Genomic DNA, 15,549 nt, shown 5'->3' with positions numbered 1-15,549 from the left:
TTCTAGACCAAAAAGGCAGAAAGGCAGGAAGACGGGGAGATGTGGAGCAGGGCCGAAGATTTGGTGTCAGAGAGAGAAAACGAGCTTTACAGATAGAGGCAGTCACACGGACGAGCATGAAGCAGAGAGAGAGAGAGAGAGAGCGAGAGAGAGGGGGGAGGGTAGAGAGACTGAGAAAGGGACACATAGTACCTAGGCAGTGATTAGAGACTTCAGTGGAAGAGGAAGGGGGAAGAGAGAGAGAGAGAGAGAGACGTGGCGCGATGGTGACAAAACTGCTGTGCAACTTTGCGATGGAGAAAGTTGAAAGCTTATATAAAGCTTAGAGAGAGGAGAGATAGAGACAGTCAAAGGTATATTTTGCTGTTCAACCCCACCAAACCCATATCTTCATTTTGGATTTTCTGGATTTTCTCCACTTTTTGTAATGCCGAAATTCGCGACCTGACATGAAAAAAGAACCGAATCTCACTCATAATGTGATTGTTCCGCTATTCAGCTCAGCGATTGGTCATTATAATTTTTTTAAATATTTTAGAGAAAATAGGCAAGGTAGCTGCCCTTTTTTTGGTTGCGAGAAAAACTAGGAACTGAGAAATGTACTACTCTCCTTTGGTCTTGGGAAGTTGGGAGGCATTTTGTGTCGTGGTGCTGTCTCTCTCTCTCTTGCTGGTCCTCCCTGCAGGTCCTGTGCTTTTTGCTTCAGGCCGCCAAAAGCGTGCTCAGTGCCATGGAGGTCCTCTCCTCTAGACTCTGCGAGCCTCATTCAGACCCTCTCTCTCTCTCTCTCTTCATCCATACGAGATTCATTCACTTCCCCACCCGTGAGTCCATGACCCCTCCCCCTCTCTCTCTCTCTCTCTCCCTCTCTCACACAGCTTCTCTGTGTGTCTTCTTGCCGGCCTCTTTCAAGTTTCCACAGCCCACAGCACAAGTTCAAGGCTTGCAAATCGAATCCTTACGACGCTAATCACATCTCCAGCCCAGTTCTCGAAATCCCTCGTGACAATTTTTTGAATTCTCGTCAAATTCAAGGCGCTTTTAGCACTGACTTGGAAGTTGGTGGTGGCCTCTCTCTCTCTCTCTCTCTCTCTCTCTCTCTCTCTCCCTCCCCCCCCCCCCCCCCCCCCCCCCCCCCCCCACACCCGAGTTACCCTCCTCTCTCTTCTCTCTCGTCAGTGCCATCACCAGCTCTCTTTGGGGCTCAAACCCAAAGTGACACTGCCAGAGAGTCCCCCCCTCCCGCCCCTTCAGCTCTAACTTCTCTGTACTCTGCTCCTCCTAGGGACTCTCCCTCCTGCCTGCCATTTCTGAACGCTCTCAAAACAAAACAAGGAACACAAAATCATGTAACAATACGTCCCTAAAGACTTTACTCACACCATTTCTGCACTTGTGGAACTACCTGTGATGGTGGCATCTCTCTCCCAGATATACACACACGTGAGCGTACATACTCGCGCGCACACACTCACATCCACACTTTGCACATATTCATTTGAAGCTGTGGAGCTTACCTTCACCCCTGCTTCTTGGCTGGTCTACTCTGTAGTTTTGCGCAAAGTCTACTACTGCCCATGATCTTACCCACTGCCCACCTTTTTCCTCCCCTCCCCTTCCAGTATAATGGTTTGTTGTGTGCAGCTTCACATCCGTTGAATGTAAGGCTGTCCCCCACTTGGGTTGATTCTAACTCGCGAGCTTTTTGTCCACGGGGCGAGCAGGGCGAGCTACGATCATTCAATCAAATAGCAGCAGCGGAGGCTAAATTTGAACAGAATGGCAATCTGTCAGGTCACGTGAAGTGATAAGCGCATTGTTGGAGTTTTGCCTTTTCCTAGTGGCTCTACAGCATCATCCTTGTGCACTTTATGCTACTGGTTCTAACTCCTCAGGTCAAGAATTGATTTTTGCTTTCATAGAGAGACACCTGTAAATCTGGTTTCTCTCTTAAACCCATACCGGGGATGAACATGTGCTGTGCTGAAGACAAAGATGAGCATGCATGCATGGAGGGACCTTATTCTCCAGCATCTGCACATCCTGGGCTGATCGGTGAGCGCCTGCCATTCAGGCACCAAAGAGGAAGATGGCTTAGTTTTGCTAAAAGTCTATATGCAGCAGCTTAAGCATGATCCTGCATGCAATGCGAAGGTCGTGTGTGTTGAACTTTTCAGCCATAAGAATTCCGAGCAGTTATTGCTCTGGGCAGGAATTCTGATAGGGCTAGTCCGCAAAGGTGCTGTGATAAAGAACAGTCTTTCATGGTGCTCAATGCTCTCCTTCTTCAACCTGCCCTTGGATTCACCATTTGCATAGTTGCCTGAACCATGACAGAGCTGCAATGGGGATCGCTAAGGTGGTTTGCCACCAATATTATCATTGCATTTATATGTATAGGAGCAGGAAAGTTGTCGGATACCCTGGCGGTAGTGAGAGACTCTCAATCTCCAATTTGGGCTCCTTCAGGACTAATGGTGGCTGCTGTCCTCATCTTTGGCTGCAGAATTTTTGTGGGTATTCTCCTCGGAACAATTGGCATCAACATTTGGTACTTCCGACACGAACGACTCGTGCATAGTTTACCTGCATCATTTGCGTTTGGAGGTTTCTCGCTGATCGAGTCTCTCTCTTGTGGGTGGCTACTGAGGCATCCTGTGCATTTTAGAAATGGACGTTTTTGCTGGCAGGTATGCCTTGGAACTCTGCTTTCATTTTTAAAATGAGTGTTCTGAACAGAGGTTCTATGATGTTAATGCATTCTAGCTTGCTTGCTCGTAGGAGTCAAGGGAGGGCACTCTAACCGTTGATACATTGCATGATGCACTCTGGCTCTTTATAATTGCTCCACTTTCGACATTTATTGCTGGGACAGGAAACGCTCTTGCAATTTGCGCATTTAGCTTGTCAGACTGGAAGAACTTTTTGTCCCTCTGGCCAACATGGGTGCTTGGTGATTTATCAGCAGTCCTCTGTTATATGCCTTGTGTCCTTCATGTATGGAATTACTACCATTCAGAGGTAAAGTCATTCTGCTGGGCCCCAAGTAAGCAGGAGCAGCAGCAGCAGCTGACAAAAGAAGAATGCAAATTCTTTGCGGGCCAATCTCATGGTGGGATTCCAGTTTGGTATGAGGCTACCGCAGAGAAATCCCAGTGTACAAGAGACTCCACCTTGAGTTTCAATGGAAGCTTGTCTCCCCATAAAAGGCATGATTCAGACATTGGTATTCTGTGCTTCCATGATCCTGGAGGTCAACCAGATATTGAGAAAGCTACAGCTGAGAACCACCTACCCCCACGTTTTGCTAATCTTGGGTGCACCAGAACTATTGCATCAAGAAACTGTGTTGCACCAAGGAGAAGTTGTGATATATGTGACAATCTGCCCAAAAAGAAGAGCTTTGGCTTGACTGAAAAAAACCATTTATGCATAAAAGGTGAACATGCACATGTGAACATGGAGAAACTCTTGGATGGGCGAAAGAATCGTTTGACAGCAAACAAAAATTCGCAGTGGGCGGCCAACCCACAAACCTCTGAGTGTTCTATTCACATGTCGCTTATCAGGGTTTGTGAGTGTGTTGTATTGTTTGTTGTCCTGATCATGCTATCCCTTGTTATATTCTCTACCAAGCTCTCCAAGAGTGAAACCATGCAAAGAGACTCCTATCTGGTTTTTCCAATGGTGATCTGGGCGTCCTTCCGTTTTAATCGGGTTGGGCTACCTCTTGCAGTTGTTATTGTTGCCGTGATTGCAAGTGCTGGTACTGCAGTAGTCCATCGTGATGATGAACATGCCATATTACAGGTGATAATTCATGACTCGTCTCGTAAGTTTCACATTTTCAAGTCCCAGGGCTGTTGGCACATTAAGCATTTTGGCTTTCAAAAGTCTCGTGTTGCAAGGTTGATGAACACACACGTTTATCCAATGTACATGCACCATTTTGTCACTCCCATTTTCAGGTTTCAATGACTTTGAACCCTTCCATTTATGCAACTTTACACTTGGGCATGGAAATCTCAAACTGGCCTGTAGATATTCTCTACTTTAGACATTTCCGTCTTGAAAAAACAGAGCTACCCTGCTTGAACAATGGCTCTTTACTGCTTAACTGTATTTCAGAAAAAGTAAAAGGTGTTGATACTTGGGCAGCATTTGGCTATGACAAGACATTGACCTCTTAAACTTAGAAACAAGACTGAACATATAGTCCGAGACATATTTTTTACATACAATTGCTTTTCTACCCTTCTACTGATTCACTTGCTATTAGTACATCAGGTAAACTCTCACTGAGGAGTGCCAGTAGGCTTAATACATTCAATCCACAGGGGTATGTTTCACGTTTGTGGGCCTGAACTCATTTGTAAGTGGCTGCATGTATACTTCTTAATATACATTTCCATGTCGGACTTTGTTAATGTTGAGTAACTAGTATGAAAAGTCTTCCTCTGTAGATTGTATTTAACTAATTAAAGTATGCTGCTACAATGAGTATTCTGTTTTGGCAGGTGGAAATGTTTGTCTGTGTCTTGGCAACAGTTGCAATAACTCTAGCAGCTATTGTACATGACCGAAAGCTAATGGAGGGGAGGCTGAATAGTATGAATTCTACACTGGAGTCTCAGGTGAGTGACACAAGCCGATGGCACCATTCAGTTTTCTGTGTCCACTGAAGCTTTTTGGCTTGTGACATGAGTCCTATAAGGCTGTGCCTGAAAGCTCATATCTACGATGCTTTGCTATGGCTGTTTATGTCTTGCTGAGATGTGTGCTTAACTTATTTTCATTTATATTTAGGTCTGTGAACGAACGAAGGAGCTGGAAAATGCCAATCAAGAACTACAGGTTTCTCAAGCGGCTGCAGAAGAGGCTAGCAGGGCAAAGTCAGAATTTCTAGCGAACATGAGCCATGAAATTAGGTGGCTGAGCTTACAACGTTTCTGCATGGTATATGATGCTGTGATGAGTGATAATAATGTTGTTTGTACGTTGTGTGCAGAACACCAATACATGGTATAATTGGTATGGCATCTTTGGCCCTAGACACTCAGCTTTCTGAAGAACAAAGAGAGCATCTTGAGACTGTCTCTCAATCTGCTGATTGCCTTTTGCACATCGTCAATGCTATCCTTGACTTGGCTAAGATAGAAGCTGGGAGGCTGGAGCTTGAACATGTTCCTTTCAATCTTCTTGAGACAATAGGCTCAACAATGAAAATGTTGCAGGTTAGTGCAAGGGCTTCTGCACGTCTTGTATAGGTTTATATATTGATGGGCCTATTTTTCAAGCTCAAGATGGGTAGCAAAACTTAAGAAACAACCTCAATCTGATGTAATCTCATATTCCTTGTTTGGCTTACTACATAAAAAGGAGGTCAAAGAACTAAAGGGTTGTAAAATGAAACCCATTGAATGTGGCTGCATTTGACTATCAAATGTGGCTACGGTTGACCATCAAATAGTTAGAAAGTTTTGTGTGTGAGAAGAGAGACCTTACTAAGAGCACCCATGTTTGTATGCCTTTGATGTCACCCATCCTGATTCTGCAGCTATCTCCACTCCCCTCTGCTATTGTTTTTCATGCAGAAGTGAATGAGATGAGGCCCTATTTTTGTTGGCCCAGTTGGGTCGATGATGTTGCATCATAGATTCAGACACTACAGATCGGTTGTGGATAGCCTCTTCCATTTGGGATGCTTTGATTGATCATACTATAGAGGCAACTTAGGGTGTATGATTCTCTCCTCCTTTAGGTGATAGGCCAGATTGATGATGCCATCAGACTGTTGGTCTGGTCTGAGATAGTCATCATGGTACCTTCCCTTGGTATTTGTCTAGGAAGATGATTTGCCAAATTAAGCACATTGTCAATACGGATTTATAGGAGGACTGCTTGCTATTTTGGGGAATCACATAGAGATCTTATCACAGAACAAGGGATTCCTTGTCTCTTAGAGTACCTGAAATTTGTCAGTTAGAGCTTCACTTCTTTTGATGTGGATATTGGATTCAGCCTGTCCTATTTTTGGATATGGTGTCTTGGTGGCTTACCCATTGGTGAATAGAGCATTGCATGGCTTGGTGGCCGCAAATTGTCCCATACAACTTTATACATTACTATCTCATACACTCTGTTGGAGATATTTTGATTCTGTTTATATTCAGAATGGTAGTCGTCACATATGAGTCTACCACCGGGCTATGTCGTCACAGTCACACATGCACACACACTCCATGCACGGATTGCGCCTCCAAACCTCCATTGTATATCGAGTCCTTGGTTTGGAGCTGGGAGTGTTGTTCAAAGTTTTTGTTCATTTTAGGTATAATGCATGTGTCGAGAAATTCATTTGAGGATATATAGCAGCACTCTACCCCCATTGTATAATCATTTATTCCATTGCCTTGGTTGGTTGGCTCGAGCCTCGAGCAATTCTCTCTTTCTCTCTCTCTCACATTCTCTCTCTGTCTCTCCGTTTCTGCTTCGTTGACTTTGACGTGGTATCAGAACTAGGTGCTTGTTGATCGCAGGAGCACACAAAGAAGAGAGAGAGAGAGAGAGAGAGAGAGAGAGAGAGAGAGAGAGAGAGAGAGAGAGAGAGAGAGAGAGAGAGAGAGAGATGATATATTAACGTCTTCAAAAGGCCAAAATGACCTATGAGACCATCAGATACATAGTGGTGAATCTAATACAACGTCTGAAGTACAAGTACAAAAAGTATTGAAAGAAAAAATGAAAACTGAAAATGAAGTGTGAAATGTGAAATGTGAAAATGTAGAATAGGCCCTCAATGACAATCTGGGTGTCGTGCTAGAATGCCTGTGATCCTCTGTTGGAGTCTCCGTCGATGGAGTGTGCTCCTGTGTCTCGGTCGTGGTCGTCTCGATCTCTCGAGCTCAGTCGCCCTGTCAATGAGGGTGCCTCTCGTATGAATGCGGGTACAACCCTGTGCTGGTGGTTGGTCTCTTGGCTCCCTCGATCCAAAGAAGTCTGTGATCTGTCTCTGCGACTGTCGTGCTCCATGTCTCCTCAACAGACTATCTCTATGTCGGTGTAGCTCAAGTAGATATAAGCCAAGGCATCTCTGATCCTGATACCTCATGACTCTATCTAGGGGTCCAAAACCCTCCCTGAAAAAGCAATGGAAGCGCCCTCGTATCTCATAATACACAGTGCAGTGGCATATGTAGTGTAGCTCTGTCTCTGGCTCTCTACCGCATAGTTGACATATCCTAGACTCCGGCGGTATCCCTCTGAATCTACCGGTCTCAGTCTCCAGCTGGTGTGAGGATGTGCGAATTTGACCAATAGCACATCGCAGACCATGAGACAAATGAGTGTCCATGTAGCTCGGACGAGTCACAAACCCATCTCCCGAAAGTTGGAGAAGGTGCTCTTTGTAAAAAGCCATCTTCGTGCCCAACTCCTGCATCGGCTCTACCCATGTCCTCCTGGTGTCCAACTGTATTAGATCCTGCCGAATGAGTCTAGTGATCTTCGTCCGTGTGACTGGCAGGGAGGGTGCATCTAGGGAATACTGAAAGGAGGCAATCTATCCATGCTGACACCATGCCTCTGAAACCATGAGGTCATCTGCGCATACCAACATGATGCATCTCCTTGCATCGCTAACTGTCTAGAAGACTCAAGAGCCAATCTAGTATATCTGCGTCTGTGTATCTCATAGACTGTGCATAAAGGACATTGATCTTGTAAGAGCCTCAATCTCAATAGGAGGGGCGGCTACCTCCGCTCGAATAATCGCATGTGGTACGGAGGCCTTGGCTCTAATCATCCGGGATATCATAAATACCAAGGGTCTCTCCATGTTCCTCCAATTGTCATGATTCACAGATGGTCCCCAAACTTGGACCCCATAAAGCATAGCTGAAGCAACCAAAGTATCAAAGAGCCATAGCTTTGTTCGTGGTTCTTGAAACTGAACCTGCGAACACATCCTCTCTAGCCCTCCCAATGCTGCATGGGCTCTGGACAGTCTAGTCTCTGCTGCTCTCCTCAGAGTAAACCTCGGTCCCGTGAATACCACCCCCAGATATGTATATTCATTTGTGTACTCCATAGTGTCCTGACCGTATACGAGTGTAGGTGCCGATCTTTTGACCCACTGTGGTGTGGTGTTAAACACCATAACCTTGGCTTTACCAAGGTTCACAGACAGTCCACTATCCTCTGCAAAGTTGTGCAATGCATCTAACTGTCTCTGCATGCCCTCTGGCGACTCTGATATCAACACAATATCATCAGCATATAATAATAAAGGGATCCATGTCCCTGCTAGTTGAGCGCCTCTGTCACCCTCTCTGTCAATGTAGTCAGAGACCTCATCTACATACATACCAAAAAGTGTAGGGGACAAAGGACACCCTTGCTTCACTCCAATAGTGGAATGAACAATGTCAGAAATCCCCTCAAGAGTGCGTACCTGGCTAGTCACTGAGCCGTATAAAGCCATGATCCCCCATATGATCTTTGTGGGTACTCCCAACTTCAGTAGCCTGTGCATCAATCTGGCCCTCGGCACTGTGTCAAATGCTTTGCGGAAGTCCACAAAGCAACAATACATCCGTCTCCCATGTGCCCGACCCTCCTCAATAATGGCTCTGAGTGTAAGAATATGGTACAAAGTGGAGAAACCCCTCTTGAATCCAGCTTGTCCTGCTGCTCGTATGCCCTCATTTTTTGCCCATTTATTGAGTTGTTGTTCAAGAATGGATGCATACAACCGTGCCAATGTGTGCCCTGTCATAATAGTACGGTAGTTCCCTACACAGAGAGAGAGAGGGGGGAGAAGAAGGAGAGTTTTAACGTCATAGGAAACTATCCACACAGAGAGAGAGAGAGAGAGAGAGAGAGAGAGAGAGAGAGAGAGAGAGAGAGAGAGAGAGAGAGAGAGAGAGAGAGAGAGAGAGAGAGAGAGAGAGAGAAGAAGAAGAAGGAGAAGAAGAAAGAAGAAGAAGGAGAAGAAGGAGAGTTTTAACGTCATAGAAAACTATCCACAGAGAGAGAGAGAGAGAGAGAGAGAGAGAGAGAGAGAGAGAGAGAGAGAGAGAGAGAGAGAGAGAGAGAGAGAGAGAGAGAGAGAGAGAGAGAGAGAGAGAGAGAGAGAGAGAGAGAGAGAGAGAGAAATGAAATGAAATGTTATATTAACGTCTTCAAAAGGCCAAAGTGACCTATGAGACCAGAAAGTTACAATTTGGTGGATGTGATACAAAGTCTGAGTAACAAGATGACAAAATAAAATACTATGGAATCCTTAACTGCTAGTGTGAACTAAGCAGCTAGATGGGATAGCTAGATCACAAGAGATCCAGCATCAGTCGCTGGCGGATCTCATCACTCCCCTTCATGGTCAGTGTCTGGCCGAGCGTCGTGCATGTCTTGCCAAAGTGATCCAAATCCTCTGATGTAGCCTCCGTCGATGCTGTGTAGTTCTTCGTAGTCGTGGGCGTCTGGATCTCCCAAGGTCGGTCGCTCGATCGATCAGTGTGCCTCTGGTGTGAGGCGACGAGCTCTGCTGTGGTAGTAGCTCCTCCGGGTGTCCAGTGGCAGCTCTAGAGAAGTCTGTGATCTATCTCTGAGACTGGCTAGCCTCTCCTCTCATCAAGCTCTCTCTGTGTTTGCGCAGCTCGAGCAAAAACAAACGCAGGCATCTCTGATCCTCGTACCGCATGACTCTGGAGAGTGGTCCAAAGTCCTCTTTGAACAAGCAATGGAAGCGGCCTCGTATCTCACAGTAGACGGGGCAGTGGCATGTGTAGTGCAACTCTGTCTCAGGCTCGATGTCACACAAGGGGCATGTCCTGGCCTCTGCTGGTACTCTGCTGTATCTCCCAGTCTCGATCCGCAGCTGGTGTGAAGAGGTGCGTATCTGGCCAACAGCACATCGTATCCCACGAGACAAGTGGGTGTCCATGTATTTGGGCCTCGTCACAAAACCATCCTTCGTAAGCTGGAGAAGATGCTATTTGTAGAAAGCCATCTTCGTGCCTAGCTCCTATGCTGGTTGTATCCATGTTCTCCTGGTGTCTAGCTGAGTCAGGTCCTAGCGGATGAGCCTGGTGATCTCGGCTGTGTAAGAGTCAGAGAGGGTGCATCTAGTGAGTACTGGAAGGGAGGTAATCTGTCTATGCTGAACCCATGCGCCTGAAACCATGATGTCATCTCCCCATACTAGCATGTTGTATCTCCCTGCCTGGCTAATTGTTGAGAGGACTCAAGTGCAAGGCGGGCATATCTGTCTCTGTGAAGTTCCCACACGCGGTGTATGAAGGAGACAGATCTGGTGAGCGCCTCAACCACTAGTGGGCGGGTAGCTAGCTCTGCTCGGACAATAGCACGTGGTACTGAAGCCTTAGCTCTAATGAGCCGCGAGATCATAGAGACTAGAGGCTTCTCCATATCCCCCCATCCATCAGTGCGGCCTATCCTCCCGTGATGATCCAATGAAGGTCCCCAAATCTCAGCTCCATAAAGCAATGCAGAAGCCACCAAAGTGTCTACGAGCTAGAGCTTCGTCTGAGGCTCTTGAAACTGAACCTCCTTTCCAATCTACCCAATTCTGCGTGGGCTTTGGTCAATGTAGTCTCTGTTGCCCTCCTCAATGAAGATGCTGGCCCACTAAAAACCAAAGTTACTTGGAACGGGAACGGGGGGGCTCTGAAACAGTACCGGAACGTATAGGCGGGGACCGGAACGGGAACACCGGAACGGTCCACCAAAAAACGCTGAAATTAGCCTCAAAACAGCCTATAAGTTAGGAAACAACTATAAGCCAAGCTTCTAACACCTACTTGGACAATTAGAATCATGTTCAAGCATGTTTTAAGTTTCAACATGTCGCTTGTGCGCGACGCGCGTTAGTGGTTGCGGATGTAAATTCAATTTACCGGGGTTGTAGACACCTCATAACATACTAATCGCATCACAAATAACATTATCTAGGAAGTGCAAAGATTGAAGAGCTCAATAGACAGAAAGACGGAGTAATAACTTAAACGACTATGGCTATAAATTCAAGTGTGGCTTATAAGGCCAGCCAAGGCGCTAGAAAAAGGTAAGCATTGAGAAAAGATAAGAGTCGAGGCTCAAGAGTAAAGACTAGCCACTATGGACTCAAGAGCTCAATACATAGATGCCAAAATGCCATAATGGAAACATATCAAGGGCCAAGGCTCAAGGACTAGTGTGGCAGAAGAGCTAGCCTGCCAATCTGTAGTGGTGTCATGGAGATCATGGATGTCATCCCAATCCTCATCCCCAACAGGCTCGTCCGCAGCATCCACTTCATGTAAAACCTCTGTAGATCCACCCTCCCCAAGTATCTCCGCCTCTGCCTCCATCTCCCACTGTAGCAAGGGATTTGATACTTTGGATGCCGACTTGCAAAGCATATGTAAGTTTGTACTCACAAATACAAGATCATTTGCTTTCTCCACTGCAAGTCGGTTTCTCTTCCTGGATGCAACGTGGCTATAAATACTCCACAATTGCTCCAAGCAAGAGGATCTAACCGCTTGGCTGAGGATGCGGATAGCTAGTCGCTGAAGCTCTGGCCCATCTGAGCCATAGTCCTGCCACCACAAAACTGAGGAGATCTTGGTGCGATCAACTTGGGCATCGGCAAGCCCAAATGATCCTCGCATATCCCTGTACATAGCAAGTTGATCCTTGATTTTGCGGCGCTCTTCTCGATCAAGGTGAAACATGGTCAAGATCTCGTTCCATTGCTTGGTCACCTCCCCATCATGCTACTGTCCTGCACCTTGAAACTCTGGATCCAGCACAAAAGCCGCACCATGGAAAGGGGAAGCATAGGCGTCCCATCTGCTCTGACAAAGCAGGCTAATCTCCTCAAACCTATCTGCATCTGGCTCAAGTGTTTGGAGAGCCTCCACCATGCGATCCATGGCCTCATAAACCTTGCCAATGCAAGGTTGCATGCCATCAACTACTCGAAGCAAGTGGAGTACCGGTTGTACCATTTGGTCTATAGTCTTCAGTGACTCCCAAAACTGGGGTTCCTCTGACTTGCTTGCACATAAGATCCCTGCGACGACTGAACCTGCGTAGGATGAGGAAGTGTACTCCGTATTGATGAGGGTCTGCCGCACTGCACTCTGACATTCGCACAGGCGATGAACCATTAGGTAGTTGTAGGCAAAGCGGATCTCACAATACTTCAAGAGAACCTTGCCCCCTGACCGCTTCAAGAATGCAGCCCGAAGGAGATTGTGATTGTTGATGAAGGACACTAGCTTGGACGCACTTGTAATGAGAGGCTCAATCCAAGGTAGCCGCCCTATATCCTTTAAAAGGTTGTTGAGACAATGTGCCATACAAAATGACACTTTGATGCGGGGATACATGCCCTCCAAAATGGTGCCGGCTGCCTTGTTTGATGCCTCCCCATCCGGGACAAGCTGCAACACCACCTCTGGGCCAATGATCTCTATGGCAGACGCCCACTCTTCAGCAAGCACATCGGCGGATTTCCCTGTTTCTGTGGCGTCATGTGAGTGGGCAAAGTACATCTCTCCCTTGCAATAAGCCACAAGCCCATGAATGGATCTCCTCCTTGTGTCGCTCCATCCATCTGCAATGAGTGTCACTCCATACTTGGCCCATTGTCGCTTCATGTTTACGGCTGCCATCTCCACAACGGCCTCCTCTCTATCAAGAAGAGTAGTACGGAGGGCCTCTGAAGTGGGTGGCACGTAGCGTGGCCCGTAATCCCCAATCCTTGTGCACATTGCCTTGAAGTAGTCCGACCTATACAATGTACATGTCACAACGGTCAAAAGAGAAGACAACGTAAATTGAAAACCAAACATACTAGTTATGGTCATGATATGAAAGAGCATTGAGAACTTGGAACTTATCGAGCCTTTACGAAAGGGATATGATCGTGATAAAAAAAGCGGGCAGTGGCGGCATCCACATCCTCCTTCTTTTTGGGATTCCATGACAAATCTAGAGTTCGTTGACGATGGGTGGGATGAGAGGGAGTGCTCGTTTGAAATGATGATTGAGCCGCCTCATTACTACCTCCAACAGAAGCGTGCGAATGAGTGGTAGAAGAAGGAAAAACCAAGTGATTGGGGTCAATGGCTTTCCGCTTGGGTCGATCATTTGTTTTGGCTCTTATGATGCCATCCTTGATCTCAAGCTCCTTCTTCTTCTCGGCCGTCACATTACTGCAAAGCTTCACTTGCTCCCCCACTATGTGAAGGAGATGTGCTCGAACCTTGCTTGTCTTGGATTTGCGTTGAAATCCACATAGTTTGCACGTCCATGATCTTGCACCGCCTTCTTTGCCCAAGACTTCGGAGTGCACCTCATCCCACCATGAAGGCTCATCCTTCTTTCCTCTCTTACCAACCGAGGGACCTTCGTTTGATGCGGAAGCTTGTGCCATATTGATGGCGCTTGAGACTCGAGGCTTGAGGCTTGAAACTCAAGAGAGGGATGGAGGGATGGAGCTTGAAAGTTGAGAGAGGGATGGAGCTTGAGAGAGGGATGCGATGAAGGAAATTGGAATGGAGCTTGCAAGTTGCGAGAGGGATGAAGCTTCAACCTTGAGAGCTTGTGGCTTCGAGCTTGAGAGAGGGTGAGAGAGGCTTGAAGCTTCAAGCTTGAGAGGGTGTGAGAGAGTGGCTTCAAGCTTCAAGCTTGAGAGGGAGGGTGAGAGGGAGAGAGTGGCGCTTCAAGACTCAAGTAGCAATGCGGGAGAGTGAGGGCTATGAAATTGTGAGGGGTGTGGATTAGCTTTTATAGGAGAAAATAGTGAAGACCCTCCCCCCCCAACACATACACACCTCTAGTGTGAACCATCCCAAAAATGGGCGCTCCAAAAACCGCCGCCTGTTTTTGAAATTTAAAAGATGTCGCCCAAATTGGAATTTTAAAAACTGTCGCCAAACGTTCCGTCCGGCTGTTCCGTCCCGTTCCGCCCGGCTAGAACGCCGTTCCCCTGTTACGTTCCGGAACCGGAACGTCCGCCCGTTCCCGTAGCCGTTTCCCCGGTCGGCCTTGCTCGGAACGCCGTTATGGAACGAAATGCCCCCGTTCCGCCTGTTCCGTGTTACTGTGCTAAAAACAACTCCAAGGAAAGTGTAAGCATTTGTATACTCCACTGTTTGTTGGCCGTATGTGAATGCGGGCGTTGACCTCCTGATCCACTGTGGGGTGGTATTAAATACCATGACCTTGGTTTTACCAAGGTTGACGGACAAACCACTTTCTTGGGCAAACCTATGCAAAGCATCCAAGTGACGTTGCATCCCCTCCGGAAAGTCGGAGATCAACACAATATCATCAGCATACAACAATAGTGGAATCCATGTCCTTGCCAGCTGTGCACCTCTATCACCGTCTCTCTCAATGTAGTCAGAAACCTTATCCACATACATACCAAATAGAGTAGGAGAGAGCAGGCAACCTTGCTTCACCCCAATAGTTGAGTGAACCAGTGTGGATAGACCCTCTGAGGTGCGTACATGCCCCACTATTGACTTGTATAATGCCATGACCCCCCAAATGAGCTCTGTGGGTACTCCCATCTGCTGTAATCTGCGCATCAATCTAGCTTTGGGTATTGTGTCAAATGCTTTGCGGAAATCCACAAAGCTACAATAGAACCGTCTCCCATTTGATCTGCCCTCCTCAATGATAGCTTTGAGTATCAAGATATGGTCAAGAGTAGAAAAACCCCTCCTAAACCCTGCTTGCCCGGCTGCGCGTATCCCCTCCCTCTGCCCATCTACTCAGTTGCTGCTCAAGAATAGATGCGTACAACCGTGCCAATGTGTGTCCAATGCTGATAGTGCGATAATTCCCAGGCTTCATAGGGTCTCTCGACTTGAAGATAGGTACACTAGTAGATAGGCTCCCAGTATCAAGCAAGCCCTCACACATGGCACGGTTAAACATAACTGCTAGAAGCTCTGCTAGTAGATCTCTGGCATGTGTGAAATGCTCAACCACTAAACCATCATGATCATATGCTCTCCCAATCCTCATCATGTCAATGGCCTTCCTCACCATCTCAGCGGTGAAAAAAGCACATGTGTGTGGGCATGGATCGGGGGAGTCGGGAAGGGGGGGTTGCTCAGGAACCGTGTACAGAGATGATGCGTATTGGCCCCAAGCCTCTATAGAAGTGATGGCGGGGGGGGGGGGGGAGTGCTCATGAAAGAGCCGCCATGCCTCACGTGAGTCCTGACTCAAGAATAGCTGGTAGAGATCCTACTCTAGGCGAGCCAAACATGCCCTCTTCTTTCGCCGCACTAGGCGTCGAAAGTCAATCTGTGATTGTCGGTGAGTGATGTCTCCCAAAAGCACCTCCATTTGAAGTCTAGCTCTAGTGTCCCGGCATTTCTCATCATATCAATTGTTCTGGGGCATGCTCCTCGAACGGCGTCTTTGCTCAGGCTGGGTATGTGGGTATGCCTCTACTGCTGCATCATGTAGTGTCTGTGTCAGTATAGTAGTAAGCTTCTCCAGAGGTCGCCATGGCTCTTT

The 15,549-nt window shown here is 47.1% G+C and overlaps 1 protein-coding gene across 2 annotated transcripts in view; it reads left to right on the top strand.

Annotated features, from left to right (window-relative positions):
- The first annotated feature begins 636 nt into the window (after positions 1-636).
- LOC147460803 (histidine kinase 4-like) overlaps positions 637-15,549 on the top strand; it is an 82,769-nt gene continuing 67,856 nt past the window's right edge. Inside the window, exons 1-5 of one of the 2 annotated variants that reach the window (XM_086508502.1) lie at positions 637-2,690; positions 2,782-3,810; positions 4,518-4,634; positions 4,807-4,928; positions 5,009-5,234. In XM_086508502.1, coding sequence (XP_086364628.1) covers positions 2,331-2,690; positions 2,782-3,810; positions 4,518-4,634; positions 4,807-4,928; positions 5,009-5,234 — 1,854 coding nt within the window. In that variant the 5' untranslated portion in view covers positions 637-2,330. The remainder of the gene's footprint in view (positions 2,691-2,781; positions 3,811-4,517; positions 4,635-4,806; positions 4,929-5,008; positions 5,235-15,549) is intronic. The other variant, XM_086508503.1, reaches the window with a different exon arrangement.

Source organism: Adiantum capillus-veneris, chromosome 3, assembly GCF_014529385.1.
Source record: "Adiantum capillus-veneris isolate H3 chromosome 3, ASM1452938v2, whole genome shotgun sequence".
Taxonomy (NCBI): domain Eukaryota; kingdom Viridiplantae; phylum Streptophyta; class Polypodiopsida; order Polypodiales; family Pteridaceae; genus Adiantum; species Adiantum capillus-veneris.
Note: the sequence above shows the minus strand (reverse complement) of the source record. Positions and strands in the feature narration are given on the sequence as shown.